The sequence below is a fragment of the Mastigoproctus giganteus genome, chromosome 6 (genome assembly GCF_048544385.1).
Source record: "Mastigoproctus giganteus isolate SK-2022 chromosome 6, ASM4854438v1, whole genome shotgun sequence".
Taxonomy (NCBI): Eukaryota; Metazoa; Arthropoda; class Arachnida; order Uropygi; family Thelyphonidae; genus Mastigoproctus; species Mastigoproctus giganteus.
The window spans coordinates 139,122,717-139,138,406 of NC_143580.1; the positions used below are offsets into that span (position 1 = coordinate 139,122,717).

The 15,690-nt window shown below is 37.6% G+C and overlaps 1 protein-coding gene across 2 annotated transcripts in view; it reads left to right on the plus strand.

The window, feature by feature from the left end:
- The window catches only part of Tbce (Tubulin-binding cofactor E), a 270,639-nt gene that overhangs the window by 224,237 nt on the left and 30,712 nt on the right, over positions 1–15,690 (plus strand). For both annotated transcript variants that reach the window (XM_090375351.1, XM_090375353.1), the window contains exon 13: positions 7,425–7,484. In XM_090375351.1, the coding sequence (XP_090231477.1) occupies positions 7,425–7,484 (60 nt within the window). The remainder of the gene's footprint in view (positions 1–7,424; positions 7,485–15,690) is intronic.

A 15,690-nucleotide genomic window follows, 5' to 3' on the forward strand; every position in this document is an offset into this window, starting at 1 on the left:
ACATCTAGCCTGCAACCATCCTTCCTCAACTTGCATTTATGCCCCTTGTGTGTAGTCTGAACAAGAGGAAGAACATCAGTATTGAGCTTATCAATCCTGATTACTGCTTCAAAGCACCCCAGTTAGATTCTTTGCAGTTCTAAAAATTGCAGTATCTCCTTGATATGCTGCAATTTTCAGAACTGAAGCCTTTCTTGGTAAGAGCATGCTGTTTTTTTTCCCACAATAACCTTATTGCTCTCCAACACACCCCATTCCACAGATCCACATCCTTTCTAAAATAACGAGGCTTCCAGACCTGTATGTAGTGTAACCATTACCTTACACAACAGGATGATTAAAATGGGATGACTCTGTATCCTGTTGTGATATGGAGTCATCATCTCCCCTTTTTGGGCTACTGTTATTAGTGGAGGTCCACTGATAGATGGCCTCCATAGCCGAGTGGTCAGGAACAGGAGTGCAGTAGCACACGCTCCTTGAGTAGACCGGGATTCAAGCCCCTGACTGCTAAATACGGTCGATCTGCCAACCTGCACTGGACCAGCGTGGCAGATTATGGTCCATTTCCCTCAACATGAATTGTTGAGGAGGCTTCCATCCTGCAGTGGGTTGATAATGGCTGCAGTTTACCTTTTTACTGATAGCCACTCTTTGCCTTCTCAAACCTAACCATCTCTTTATCCATATCAGTAACTTGCACCACCCAATTCCACACTGCTCCAGTTTTTACAGCAGTGTTATATGCAACAGTATGAAAAGCTTTCCTGAAATGTAACTATAAGATGTCAAAATTATTTTTGGCATCCTGTTTCTTTGTTACTGTATCATAGTATCCAATCAGATTAGTCAGACAAAGTTACAAATCCATGCTGTGACTGCCATATAACCTGATTCCTATCTAGATGGTTCTGCATTATTTCTTTAAGCATCAACTCCAGTATTTTCCATCAAGCTAACAGGTCTGTAATTGGTCATGTCATCCTTTGATCCTCCTTTGTGAACTTGGGAATACTTTTGTGCATCTCCAGTTCATAGGGAACTCCCTTGAATCCAAGAATGTTCTCATAATGACTAAAGATTTGCTTACCAGTTTTTCTGCCTCCCTTCATATAATTGGATAGACCCAATCTACCCTTGCCTTTTTACATTTAGTTTCCACAATTTATCTTCCACTTTCCTCTCTTGGTTATTACAGAATCATTTAGCTCCCTTTTAGAATTTGATAAACTTCTGGCATCTCCATCACTAAAAAATTCCTGAGTTGAATGGTTTTACTGTTGATCCTGAGTAGGACCAACAGCTAAACCATTCATATCTGACAGACCAATTTGATTCAACCTCTAATGAGGGAAGGGGGATGATTCTTCCTAGTGAAGAAAAGTCAAGAATTCTAAAGTCCTTGCTATGTTTCTTTGCATTCTTTGCCAGAAACATCTTGTAATCTGCATTAGCTACCTAACACACTTTGTGACTTGATTGCAAACTAGTTTATATCTGCTGTATTCTTCAGTATCATGTGATAATTTATATGCATCTCACGCATTTTTCTTCTCCATCATGAGTCCCATCAGTTCACTGGTATCCATTTTATCCTTACCACTTTTGCTGCCTCTGGATATAATTAAGGGAGGAAACAAAAATGTGATATATTTTCTAATGTTTGCCCAGTATCTCTTAAATGGTGTAGAAAAGCCTAGTATCTGCTGTGGTTACTTCTCTGAATGCTTCCCATTTTACAGTTTGCTGTTGATAACATCAGTTGGTCCCACTACATAGAATTTAAAAGCTATCTGAGACCACTATTTGTAACCTCTACAAAAGCAAGAGCCTTTCCGAACAGATAATGTATAAATCAGTCTTATTTCTAAGTAAATATCTTACTTTTCTATATGTAGTCTTGTGTTTTCTCTTATACCATGTTGCATATATGGATGTTGTGTACTGTTTTTGTCACCAGGCCACACCCACAGTCACAAAGATTGCTTGTGAAATCTGTGCATGCCATGGTTAGAAAGGAATTGCATCTTTGCCCATTTTGTGGTGATGTTTTGATGGAGCTACTCAGCTGTTCCATTGGGGATTGGTTGGTAAGTGTATCTACTCTTGATATACACAAGGGGTCAGATATTGTGGGGTGCTCCCATAACCAGCCCATGCATCTGCTATGACCCATTTGGTAAGAGCATGCTTTTGTTTCCCACAATAACCTTATTGCTCTCCAACTCACCCATTCCACAGATCCACATCCTTTCGAAAATAATGAGGCTTCGAGACCTGTATGTAGGATTGTAACTTGGTAGGTTAGAATTTCTTTTATTTTAAGCATCACTTTGTTGCATTAGTTGCTGCACACAGTGGAGGGCACCCTGGCAGTCTGTGTATATGAAGTACTTTAATTTTCCTTTCTGGATCTACACAAATGTACATGTTCCCTGATGTACATTTCTAACTTGGCCTGAAATTGGAGCATTCCCATTATATCTGCTCATCTTTCTGTGTGGTTTTGGTTGATTACGAAGGTGAGTCCCGAAATCCATCTTGTCTTTGATTGCTCAGTGAAGATGTTCTTCTTCTACATGATAATTGTTGAAAGGATAATTCCCTGTCTAGAGCAGGATTTTGTAATTTTTGATGATCCCCATCATAATCAGTTTAAAAGATATGCAATGATTTTACTTTTCTTCAGCAAGTGTCTGTCAGCTATTTCCTTGATTACCTGGTGAATCAGTGGTAGCTGGCATAGTCCAAGAAGGGTATCCATGAAGGTTGTCTAGGCTGGAGTTGGTCAAAGTATACCACTGATTCCTGCACAGATGAAATTTTTTTTTCTTTTAGGAGGAACTGGAAGCTGCCTCACCTGCATGCACAGTCATCAGGATGATAAAGATCATCAATAACTTTCGTAGCTTTTCTAAAGAGGCCCCATTTGGCCTTGACAGGACAAACTAGCTTCAGGAATAATGTTAATTTTATTTTTAAATATAATTATGTGCTCATTCCGGCAAGAGATTTTATCCAGAATGGTGGCCAAATACTGTATAGATTTCCAAACTAGTATTGGATGAACTTTATTACTGGTGGGCTTCTCTAGAGTGAGTAAAGGCTCCACAGAAAAGGACACGTTGCTAACTCTAGGCCAGTCTATATCAAAATATCAATGTCTACAATTTCAGTCTCTCTGATAGTAGATTTAGCATATTCAAAGAATTCACTAGGAACTTCTATATTAAGCTCCAGCTCAACAGGAATAAGGTAGCTGAATACTAGTATCATCATCAAATAAAATATTCCAGAAGCAAGGTCTAGATACATACCGGAAGGAGGGGGGAGACTTCATTTATGTTTTTGTATAACACGTTGGGGCTATATAGGCAATTGTATAGCTGTTTAGCTGACAGAAGGCAAAATTAGGATATTCCTGCCCTTGTATTACACTAATAGCCCAGAGCGTGGAAAATATTTAGTTGTAGGAAAGTAAACAGTATGTAATTGAAGAATATAAAGCTGGTACTCGGGTTATCCGTGAGCACTATTTCTTGCCCATGTTAGCAATAGCCCTGGGCATGGTAGGCATATATATCCATAAGTAGTTATATTTATATCTATGCCAATATGTAACAATATTATAATTATAATTAATCTTTTGCTGTTATAATCTTAAACTATATCTTAAATTGTTTATTAATCTTAAACTTAATCTAAAAAAAAAACATTTAAGAATAAGACAATATGACTAAGTAGAAGATTAATTTTAACTATAATATTGTTACATATTAGCATACATACAACCACTTACGGATACATATGCCTATCATGTCCAGGGCCGTTACTAACACGGACGGGAAATAGCACTCCGGATAACCGAGCACCAGCTTTATACTCTTCAATCATATACTGTTTACCTTCCTAGAACTAAATATTTTCCACACTCTGGGCTATCTGGGCTACAGAAAGGGGATCTTCTAAGATGATAGTGCACCATGTCATTGAGTCCACACTGTGCATAAGTGGTTCAAGGAACACAGTGAAGATATCCATCTTGATTGGCCTCCAACTTTGTCTGACCTAGGTCCAGTTGAACTGCCTGTGGTATGTTTCAGAACGGGAAGTGAGGTGTATGGACATGCAACCGTCATCTATTCTGACACTATGGAAAGCTTTGCAGACAGTATGGCTGCAGATCCCTTCAGACATCTAGTGAAGTCAATGCTTAGGCAAATATCAGGGGCATTCCTAGGGTATATTGTGCCCGGGCGCAAATCGCAATTTGGTGCCCCCTTTAAAATTTTCTTCATATGTGTATGTGAGTTTCAGATTTTCAGGCACCCCTTAAACGTTGGCTTCCGGGTGCAGTGCATCCTCGGGACGGCTGGCCACTGGTCATAATAATCTCTCTCTCTCTCTTTGCATGTGTACTCCTTGGCCTTTGCAAGCCTGTATGGATTCCTTGGCATTTTTTCCCCAGAGGATCATTGGCCACATTGAATTTGGGGCTGTCTAAGATTTCAGTTATGTCTCCAATTACCTTGAGTATTATCTGATGGGATAAATTCCTTAAGTGTGGTGGAATTTTTTTGGAGAATTAATAAGTGCCAGTTATTGGTAAAAACCATAGTTATTGTTTTCATTTGATTCTTCATAGTTTAAAATTTATGTTTGGATTCATATTCTTCTTCTTGGATTTCTCTGTTGTATCACCGGTTATCCTCAACCTAACTTTTTTTTTAATATATATTTTAATTTTGTTCCTTCTCTGTTTTCTGTCTTCCCTGTCTCCATTCTTCAATTTCTTCTTTTCCATAGCTGCCCTCCCTCCATCCATCCATGTGCTTCTAGGTCTTCCTCTCCTTTTCCTTCTAGGGGGGGTATCCATTCCATTGGTTTTTTTAGGTAGTCTCTCTTCCTCCATTCTCATAACATGTCCATACCATTCTAATCTTTTTTTGTTCTGTTTTGTCAATGATGTTTATTTGAGCATCCATTGCTTTTCTTATATCTTCATTCCTAACTCTTTCCAATTTAGATCTTTGGGCTGATCTCCAAAAATCCATCTCGACAGCTAGCAATTTCTTCCTTTGCCTTTCCTTTATGGTCCAAATCTCGGACATATAGCAGGATATGCTGAAATACAGTAAAACCCCGCTATTTCTCAGGAATGTCACAAATACCAAAAACGTGAATACTGAGTTATGGCTCCCATAGTAATAAAGGGGTTCCGTTCCAAAGTATGAAATATATAAGAAAAACTAGTCTAAAATTTTGTCCATGTATGTATTATATGTACCTTCATAATATGACTATGTACATAGACAGTACATAGTGAAATGCAAGCATATGGCATCGAAATGAAAATAAGAAACAATTTAATATTAAATGTAATATTTATTAGAAATTTCAAACAAATCTTTCAAACCAGCGCGTTTGCTATCTAAAAAACTTATCCCGCCAGTGCTATCACCAGTTTCGCTAAAGTGTTGATGAAGGAGTTTCGCCTTTTCACGAATGATGAGTAAACTTAACGGAATTTTATTTTGAGTTCGGTCTTCTATCCACAGATTTAAAGCTTTTTCCATTTTTTCTAATTTAACATCACGAGTTACAGTGCAAATTTTTGAACAATTCGTGCGTTTTCACGGGCACTACGGCAGATTTTTTCTTCCGATTTTTTGATTGATCCGTTGACTCATTGATTTTATAATGTTTTGCCACTGAGGAGACACTTTCACCATTAGAAATTTTGTCTAATAACCCAATTTTATTCGCTAATGTCATCTTCTTTGATCTTTTCACATTTCCCTTGTTATTCGTAGCCATATTTTTGTACGGATTAGAAAGAACTTGTCTACAATAAAGTCACTTTCTTCCATTAACACACTAGAAAAAGTCTGTTTTACACTGCAAAACGGTAGATTTATCACTTTTGTAAGCATATCAATTTATAAATTTATTCAATTTATAAGCATATAAATTAAAAGCAAACGACGAAACCTTCCATGACAAGGGCATAACACATACTGAACAAGGATTAGCGAGAAACATCCACGCTCGCAATTTTGTCATCCCTCTCCACCCCCCCCCCACACACACACTGAGCGCTGTTTTGACCGGGAAAGATAATTTTAGCCACGCCCATGTTTTTTTATGGCGGAAAATATTCACGGCGCTTTAAAATTCACATTTTTTTAGGTTTCATTTTATATTAAATCAGCGATCGCGAATAGCAAGGGTTTACTGTATTGCATTATATATTAAGCATTTGGTTTTTATGAGAATAATTATTGCTCCATAATATTGGATTCAACATTCCCAAGACCTTTCTCTCCTCATTAATTCTTCATGTAATCTCATCTTCGGATGAACCATCCATCTGCACAGTAGCTCCTAGATATTTAAACTACTTCGCATTCTTTATCTGTGCTCCATTTACACTCAGAATGTCCCCTGTCCTGTTGAATTCATATATTCCATCTTATTGAAATTTATTGTCAAACCCTATTCTCTATATTGTTCCAATAGCTTTCTGCACATAAAATTAACTGGATTCATATTCCAAATATGTCATTTTCAGTAGATTGTTGGGCATGGCTCTTTTGGATATCCCTCTTTGGTGCTTGATGTGTAATATAATCCTCTCAGTCATTGAATTTCTTTGGATGTAGCCAGTGGCATAGCTACCATGTAGGCAGGCAAGGCAATTGCCCCCGGGCCCTTTAGGGGCCCGAACATGTTCTTTGCCTTCGGGCCCGAAAAAGGGTAGCTACACTACTGGATGTGGCCAAAGAAATTCAAGGCTTTCAGAAGCACTGGGAAGAATGTATTCGTACTATTCTGTGCAGTCAGGACTTGTTGCTCTGCAATTTTAATATTTTTGGGAGACATAAAAACGGATATTGTAAAAGGATGAAGCTATTTTATTATTGTTGTTTTATTGTTATGGTTTATTATTTTTTATTTGTTATTTTATTATTATTATTTTATTTATTTATTTTTTTTTGGCTGGTGCAGCATAAGCCATAGGCTTCCTTGCACCATGTGGCCATTGCTGTACTAATATTAAGTGAAAGAAGTCAAAAAGTTGCACCAACAGTAACCAAAACAGAATATTAAAAAATTTGGTCGGTTTACTTGGTGGAAAAAGTACCAGTCGTTAGTAAAAAAATAGTTATCATTTTCATTTGACTTACCTTTGTAATTCTAAATTTCTGTTTGGATTCAAATTCAAAATTGTAAATATATTAGTTAGGAAGTTAATGAATAAAATCCTACAGTTTAATTGCATGAACTGCAGAAAATTCTTTTTATTTTTACCATCCATAAATACCTAGTTACAGTTCTGAGATAACCATAAACATGTGTATCAGAAGTAATAAATGTAAATCCTTCAAAGGTAATCAGTTGTTTGATTCCTTCATTAAATGTAGCTCTTGAGATTTTTAGCCCCCAGATGCCTGAAAGAATGCCAGTCTTAAAGAAAATCCCAGGTAATTTGAATGAAAATATTAGTTTTGCTTAAAATTATATTTTGATTTTGACATGTTAATTGATATTCAGAGAACCTAACCTTATTTTTATGGTAATCTCTTCCCCCCCCTCCAAAAAAAGTTGACTAAAACTAGAAGTATTCTAGTATTGTAGTTGACTATAGAGTTAAAAACTGATACAGATAGTTAATATGTGATATGTGTATTACTAGTATTGGCAAAATGATGAAGCAAGCTTATACAGTATCAGTCAAAAAATAATAAGTAATTACAAGTCTATGCTGGATAAATTATAATTTGTCTGGTCTTTTCAAACTTCCTGCTAACACAATGCCAAGTGTAAATTTATTCCAATGATCAATTACACTGTGGTTGATAAATTCTTGCACATCTGTTCTGCAACCATCCATTTTCAGTTTAAGTTCCTTATACGATCTATTTGAGAAAAAGCAAAGATGCCATTAGAATCCAGTTTGCTCAGTAATTTTAAAGCCTTAACACAGCAGCAGTGGCTTCTGGTCTGAGGTTGTGCTTGGGGATATATCCATTCTTGGTTAAACACCGAGTCAAGACTTATGCTCCCTCTGCCTTCCAAAATACACTTACTGTATAATACTGAATTTTTGTACAGTTAATGATTTTATATACAAGCAGTTCCCCTTTACGAGTTCTTTTTTCAAGTATCAAAAAAATCGAAAATTTCTTAAGTGTGGTGGAATTTTTTTGGAGAATTAATAAGTGCCAGTTATTGGTAAAAACCATAGTTATTGTTTTCATTTGATTCTTCATAGTTTAAAATTTATGTTTGGATTCATATTCTTCTTCTTGGATTTCTCTGTTGTATCACCGGTTATCCTCAACCTAACTTTTTTTTTAATATATATTTTAATTTTGTTCCTTCTCTGTTTTCTGTCTTCCCTGTCTCCATTCTTTGAATGCTTCCCATTTTGAATTTGCTGTTGGTAACATCAGTTGGTCCCACTGTATAGAATTTAAATACTGTCTCAGACCATCGTAGTCGCCTTTCCGAAAGCAAAAACCCTTCCCTTTACCCCTGATGGTAGTTACCTCTTTGAGTAAATCCCACTTCAGCACACTGTGATTGCTGCCACCTACTGGTTCCTTTATCTGCAGATTCTTAATGCATGAAGAATCACTACTGAGAATCAAATCAAGAGTATTACTCCCTCTAGTTGCCTGCCGAACATGCTGATGTAGAAAACAATCATCCAATAAATCCACAAAAGCCTTGCTAGTGTGTGAGTGACCAGCCCCCAAATTCCAGTCAATATCTGGGAAATTAAAATCCCCCATTATAAGACTCTCTGATTTACTGGCCCACTCTATTTCCCTGTACAGTTTTTTATTATACTCATCAGAGTCATTTGGCCTATAGCACACTCCTACTCTCAATTTTGATCTCCCAATGCTTATGTCACACCAAACTGACTCGACACTGCACTGTCCAGCGATGTCGACTGGCTTCACTTCCTTGGATTTTATGTGTTTCTTAACTAATAGCATAACCCCTCCTCCCTTCCTATCCTTTCTGTACACATTGTACTTCCCAAATTCCAGTTCTGCATTCCTTATATCTGTGTGACATCACATCTCTGATATCCCAACAATATCTGCCTTTGATGTTTTGAGCAATACCTCAAATTTATTTACCAAACTCCTAGCATTGGTGTGTACACGCAAGTATACATGCACCTGTTCCTATTCTTAGCTATCCTAACACAACCCATGTGTTTACTTGTACCGCAATGACTCCCAGCAGTCTCTGAAATATCCTGCATCTTGTTTTCCAGGCTGCTGCTCATTCCAATAGAAGCAGTGCAAGAATCACTTTCACCTCTGCCAGTGGCTACTGTTAGTCTATTAGTCCTTGTATCCTCCCAAGCTAGCAGTTTTCCGACCCACTTAACACAGCCGCAATATCATCAGAAAATATTCTTGCACCCTTTCTATTTAAGTGTATCCCATCCCTGTAGAAGCAGTCTCTCCTGTTAACAACTACAGACCAGGCTGAAAAAAGTTCTACCCCTTGAGCCTTGCACAATGTTTCCAGGGCCAAATTGATCGACAAGGCTCTCATCCTATACTCCCTCCTATCGTGTCTGGGTAGAATTGCAGACACTTTCAAATTCAACCCAAATTCATGGCTTTTTTTCAACAGTGACCTGTACTTGTTAAGTAATTCTGCCGGTCTCCTACTCTTAATATCATTAGTGCCAACGTGTAGAACTATATCACCTTTTGTGCACTTAAAAGATGATATCCGCTCTGTCATCAGCCTTTGCCCCTGGCAGACATACCCTGGTCCTGTTCCACCTATCCTTTTTACAACGCATGTTTCCTGTTTCCCTGACAATAGAGTCACCGAAAACTACTAGTTCCTGTGGGACCAGCGCATTCTGCCTTGGGGGTTGCCGCTGTGTTGCGCGATGACCAATTGCAAGCTCTGGCATTGATGTGGGCAGCTGTGTGCTTGATGGGCCCCTCGATGTAGATCCTTCGAGGGCATCCAACCTGTCCTTCAAGCTCTCATATAGGCCCATAACAACGCTGAGTTGTCGCCTGATTTCGTTACACTCCTTGCATCGCACGCACACACAAAGACATCCCCCCCCCGGCAATATCATGTCACAATTAAAATTACCATGGAAAATTACTTTACTATTAAAAAAGTTGGACTGGAGAAAGTCAAGATTCAAAGAGAAGTCAGAGTTCCAAGGTGATTAGTGGAGTTATTCACCTGATAGAGGTAACAGGGGAATCTGACAGAATGATGGAAGTAACAGATGAATTTGACAGAATGAGGTAGAGAGAGAGAGATTTTAAGCTAGAGAAGATGAGAAAAAGGAGATTCCAAATTACTGATTCTGATTATGAATATCAGGGCAGAGATATGCAAAAGTACCCTTTTGAAGCGAAAGTTATCATACAGCGAATAATTAGGCAACCTAAATAAGCAGTGGTTGAATCAACCGATGATTGGGATTTTGTCAGAAAAGTATGTGGGGTTTTGTAGACTGTAAGTGGAAATGGACATCATGGAGATTAGTACTGAGATCATGTATATATTTGTAAAATGAATGCAGAAGTGTTTGGGAGGTTTAGATCTTTTCACTGATAAGTTTGTTCCATTTGTTTGACTATTTATGAAGAATTGAGTAGTAAGAAAAGGTAGGGAGGATATGTATGAAATAAAAAGTTTTGGATATGGCATACACAGACAAGAATATACACAGGTCCTCGATGTAACGTGACCTCGACAATCCCTTCCCCCAGATACATATTACTCGGACTCCCTCCGGTCACTATTTGGCAGAGTAGGAGCAGTGAAATTATACACTAGCTGATCCTGAAGCCTCCTAGAGAGTTACCGATAGGTTCGGTCCAGTGGACTATCTAGAGGCCAGCTTGTGAACACGGTTTTAGAGCTGTACCCTTAAAATGTAAGGAAGATTGGATCTTGCCATTATGTCCATCATAACCCCAAAAGCCATCAATCATACTGCATAATGGAAGAGATGGAGCTTTGCTCTGGAGATTAAACATGGGTTCCACCACTTCAAGCCTCCAACAAGCAAAGTGGTGGTATTGCACCAGTTGATGAAAGTCATCTACCACCTACTATCTAGGTTATCCACTTATATAACACAATGGTTGGGCCACATCTTGAGTACCACATATAGATCTGGAAACCTCATTTTGGGAAGATTGTGGAACTGTTGGAATGGATGCAATTGGGAGCAATGAAATTGATGAGAGGAACAAAAGGGTGCTCTAACTGGGAAAGTTTTCAGTTCTGCAAATTGCAGCTCATGGAGACTAGGCATCTCCAAAGAGACCTGATTGGGCTATTTAAGGCTTTGAATGGATTGAGTAAGCTCAATGCTGATGGAATCTTTCCTCTTGCTCAGAAACACATCTGAGGAAACATAAATTCAAATTGAGGAAAGATGGTCAATTTTTCAGACAGCAAATAGTTGATTGTTGGAAACAAGCTTCCATCTGGTGTTGTAGAAGTGGGCAGTTTGAATCAATTCCAAGAACTAGACAGTCTATCATAGCAGATGGACAAGTGATGTGTGATTTATTATTATTTTTATTTTATTTTATTTTTTTGCTAATGCTATATAAGCTTTGCTTCCTTACACCATTTGCCACTACTAATGCTAATACCATTACTCACTTCATACTCTGATCCTCATTTGTGAATAAGTAAAACATCTGCACATCTCCAGTATGCAGGGATCTATTTGCAAATGCTCTCATAACTATGACTGAAGGTTTGCTTAACTCTTTTGCATCTTCTTTTAATATAATTGGATAGATATAATCAGCCTCAGGTGCCTCATTTACTATTAGCTTCAACAATTTATCTTCCAGCTTCCTTTCAATTATCATAAAATCATTTATCTCTCAGTTAGAATTACATATAACTTGTGGTATCCTCGTATGTGAATGTAGATACAAAATATTTACAATATGCTCCCATTATAATGCTTTCAAACAGACCAGCACCAGACCACTGTAATTGAAAGAGCTTTAACAAGTGTGGTCCCATTCCTTTTTGAAGGCAATTTTTCATGTCTCAACCGATATCTTTGGTAAATAACAATTATGACTTAAATGTACATAATATTAACATAATAATAATAATAATAATAATCCTGTAATTAATGAATTTTTTTTGCGCCATATTCAACACACACAAGATGCTGATGTGGTATCTTGTGTGTGCAAGGAACAGTATTAGCAAGGAAAAGCAGATGAACAGAGTTGAATTAAAAAAAAAAAAAAAAGAAAGAAAGGAAAACTGAAATGTGTGCAAATGCACTGATAACACTGAATAATGAGTGGAGTTGCTTTCTACTTTCTAAGGTTTGAGTTAAATGTGAAATAAATAAATGTCACCTGCACTGAAAATGATTTCTTTGAAGCAAACGAACTGCACCATAAATGACTTTAGTATCTATCGTCTAGTTCACAAAACCAAAACTGAAGATGAAGGTAGGCTATATATTCAGATTTATTTCTTCTTTGAACCCTAAAAAAAAAAAATAAAGCATTTTAACACAAAAAGCTAAAAATGATTAAAAAAAAATGTTTGTTCCATGTACCATGTTCATAGGATTGATCATGGGACCAGAAAAAAAGAGAGCTAAGAGCTGGAGTATTATAAAAGGAGTTTACTGTATTCTGTTTGAGAAATCTGAACAGGATCATCTGTCCAGTGGAACAATGTGTTAATTCTTTACCTTGTAGTATTAACATAACCAAAGAATTCTTTGTTACTTTATTTTTGCATTCTTAGCCAAAGGCTTTTTGTAATCTTCTTAGTCTGCCTAACTCCCCTTAGTAAGTTGATTGCAAACTAGTTTATTTTATTGTAGGATTCTGTGTCCTTCAATAACATTGGCCAATACGATTTTACCTCCACTAATGTGTCAGTTGTTTGCAGTTAATTTTTATGCATATATTTCACATCACAATTTCCATGCATGCAGTTTTTGTGTTTAACCATAATATGTATATCTTACCCAATTTAGGGAAGTAGATGTGACACTGGTCTGTTATTATCTGCTAATAATAATAATGTTTTCATGTGCTTAGAGATAGCAGTAATGTTGGTAGGATTAAAACTTTATCATTTTCTGTCTTGCATCCCACTTCTCTTTCAGTAATTGAAAGACACGTAGTGTCACTATAGGTTCAGTTTGCTGTGTAACTATTGCATATTGTTTGTTTTTTCTGTGTTTCGCATAGCATTATACTGTTAAAATGTTTAAGCAGAAGCACAGGAAGTGTCTGAATCACACTGGTAATTTTTGTGACATTATAAACATTTATGACAAAAACTAAGGCCTCCAGACCTGTATACAGTACTAAAGATGTGACCTGACCCTTGCCTTATACAAGGGGATAATTACCTCCTTATCCCTGCTAGAAAAATCCTGTATGTCATTGACAAAACACCAAGAGCTACTCTTGCAGACCATAGGCACTGCTCAGAAAACTTCATATCTGACTGCACAATTACCCCCAGGTCCTTTTCGTTCTCTACCACCTTCAGTGTAGTACCACACAGTTGGTAGGTTACTCTGGAGTTATTGCTTCCCACATTTAGTGTTTTCACATCTGTCAATGTTAAACTTCAGTTGCCACCTCTCAGACCATCTGCTCAACTTTTCTAGATCCTGTTGCAATACCGTTTTTTTTTTTTTTTTTTTTTTTTTTTTATAAAAATCCCAAACACGACAGGTATTAGAACCTATAGTTTTTAGTACAGTGCTTGGGTTTGATGTTGAGAAGACGAAAGACGATAGTTGTTCATATTAGTAGACTGGAACTTCTGTAGACTAATTTTCAGGAAATATGTTTGAAGGAAGATTGTTCCAGAAAACGGCAGTTGAATGAATAAACGAGGAAGATGAAAAGTTGTTTCTATGAGTTTAAAGTTGGACAGTAAATGGATGTTGGCTGGTGGCGGCACGTGTTCGGAAAGAGAGAGCGGGAATTATAGAAGCCAATTCAGAAGAACAGTGCCCATGGAAGTATCTGTAGAAGAGGCATGCATCAGAAACAGTACGTCTTTGAGACAGCGAGTGGAGAGACTCTGTTAGAGATGAATCATTAATTAACCTAACTGCCCTCTTCTGAATGGAATTTAGAAACCTGAGAGAGATTTTTGGAGCAGTGCTTCAGATGTGGGAACAATATTCCATAGTAGGGCGGATTTGCGATTTGTACAGAGTGAACAGATGTTTGGAAGAAAAGTAACGCCGAGAGCAAAAGAGAAAACCAAGTTTTTTAGATGCAAAGGAAGCAATATTTGTAATGTGCTTGTGCCAAGAGAGATTAGAAGTCAGGGTAATCCCCAAAAGAGATATATCATTTTGCCTAGAAATCGGAGTGTCACCAAAGATAAGCATAGGAGCTGAAGAATCCTTTTTGCGAGATATAAGACAAGACTGAGTTTTACGAGGATTGAAATCAACTAAGTTGTCTTTGCCACACTGGACAATTACCTGGAGATCACCATTTAAGGAATTGGTAGTGGATATTCAAGAAGTTGTAGCTGTTTGTACAGGGTACCTTTTCTCAAACTGGAAGGTGGAATGGAATGTGCTATCATCAGCAAAAATATGAATGGGATTTCCACTCAATTGAAGAAAGTCATTAATATACAAGAGGAAAAGAGTGGGGGAAAGAACTGAACCTTGGGGGATACCGGCATTAGTGGAGAAGTTAGAAGACAGGGAGCCATCTACCATTACCCTCAATGAGCGATCAGAGAGAAAACTGGATAACCAATTACAAAAAACAGTTGGCAAACCATAAGATGGAAACTTATTTAGAAGACCTTTATGCCAAACATGATCAAAAGTCTTTGAACCATCAAGAGCAACTGCTTGAGTTTCACCAAACTTTTCCATTGAATTTGTCCACAGATGGGTAACATAACCCAGAATACCACAGTGGAGCGACACTGTTGGAATCCACACTGGTGATCGTTGATCAGATGGAAGGTTTCTACTTAGTTTAACAGTTGGCAGTTAATTGATTTCTCCATTGCTTTGGAAAGAGTACAGGTTATTGCGATGGTAAGATAATTGGATGGGAGGGATATGTCACCCTTTTTAGAAACTGGTTGGATATGAGCAAATTTCCAATTCTAATCTCAACGATGTCCATTTCCACTTGCAGTGTACCAAACCTCATGTACTTTTTCTGACAGAATCTCATTTATCAGTTGATTCAACTACTGCTCATTTCAGTTGCCCAAATTATTTGCTCTATGGTTCCTTTCGCCTCAAAGGTGGTACTTGTGCATAGGTCCATTCCGATATTCCGTCAGAGACTTGGTAATTTGGAATCTCCTCTTTTCGATCTTCTCTGGCTTAAAATCTCTCTACCTCATTGTGTCAAATTCATCTGTTGTCTCTACCATTCTCCCAATTCCACTAATCACTTGGAGCTCTTTGACTTCCTCTCTTTGCAACTTGACTTTCTCCAGTTCAACTTTCCTAACAGTGAGGTAATTTTCCTTGGTGATTTTAATGTTCACAACTCCAGCTGGCTTCCATTTTCTAGTCATACCGACCCAGCTGGTCGAGATGCCGAGGCTTTTCCAATTAATAATGACCTTGCACAGATTGTCCATTTACCTACAAGAATACCGGACAATCCTAAT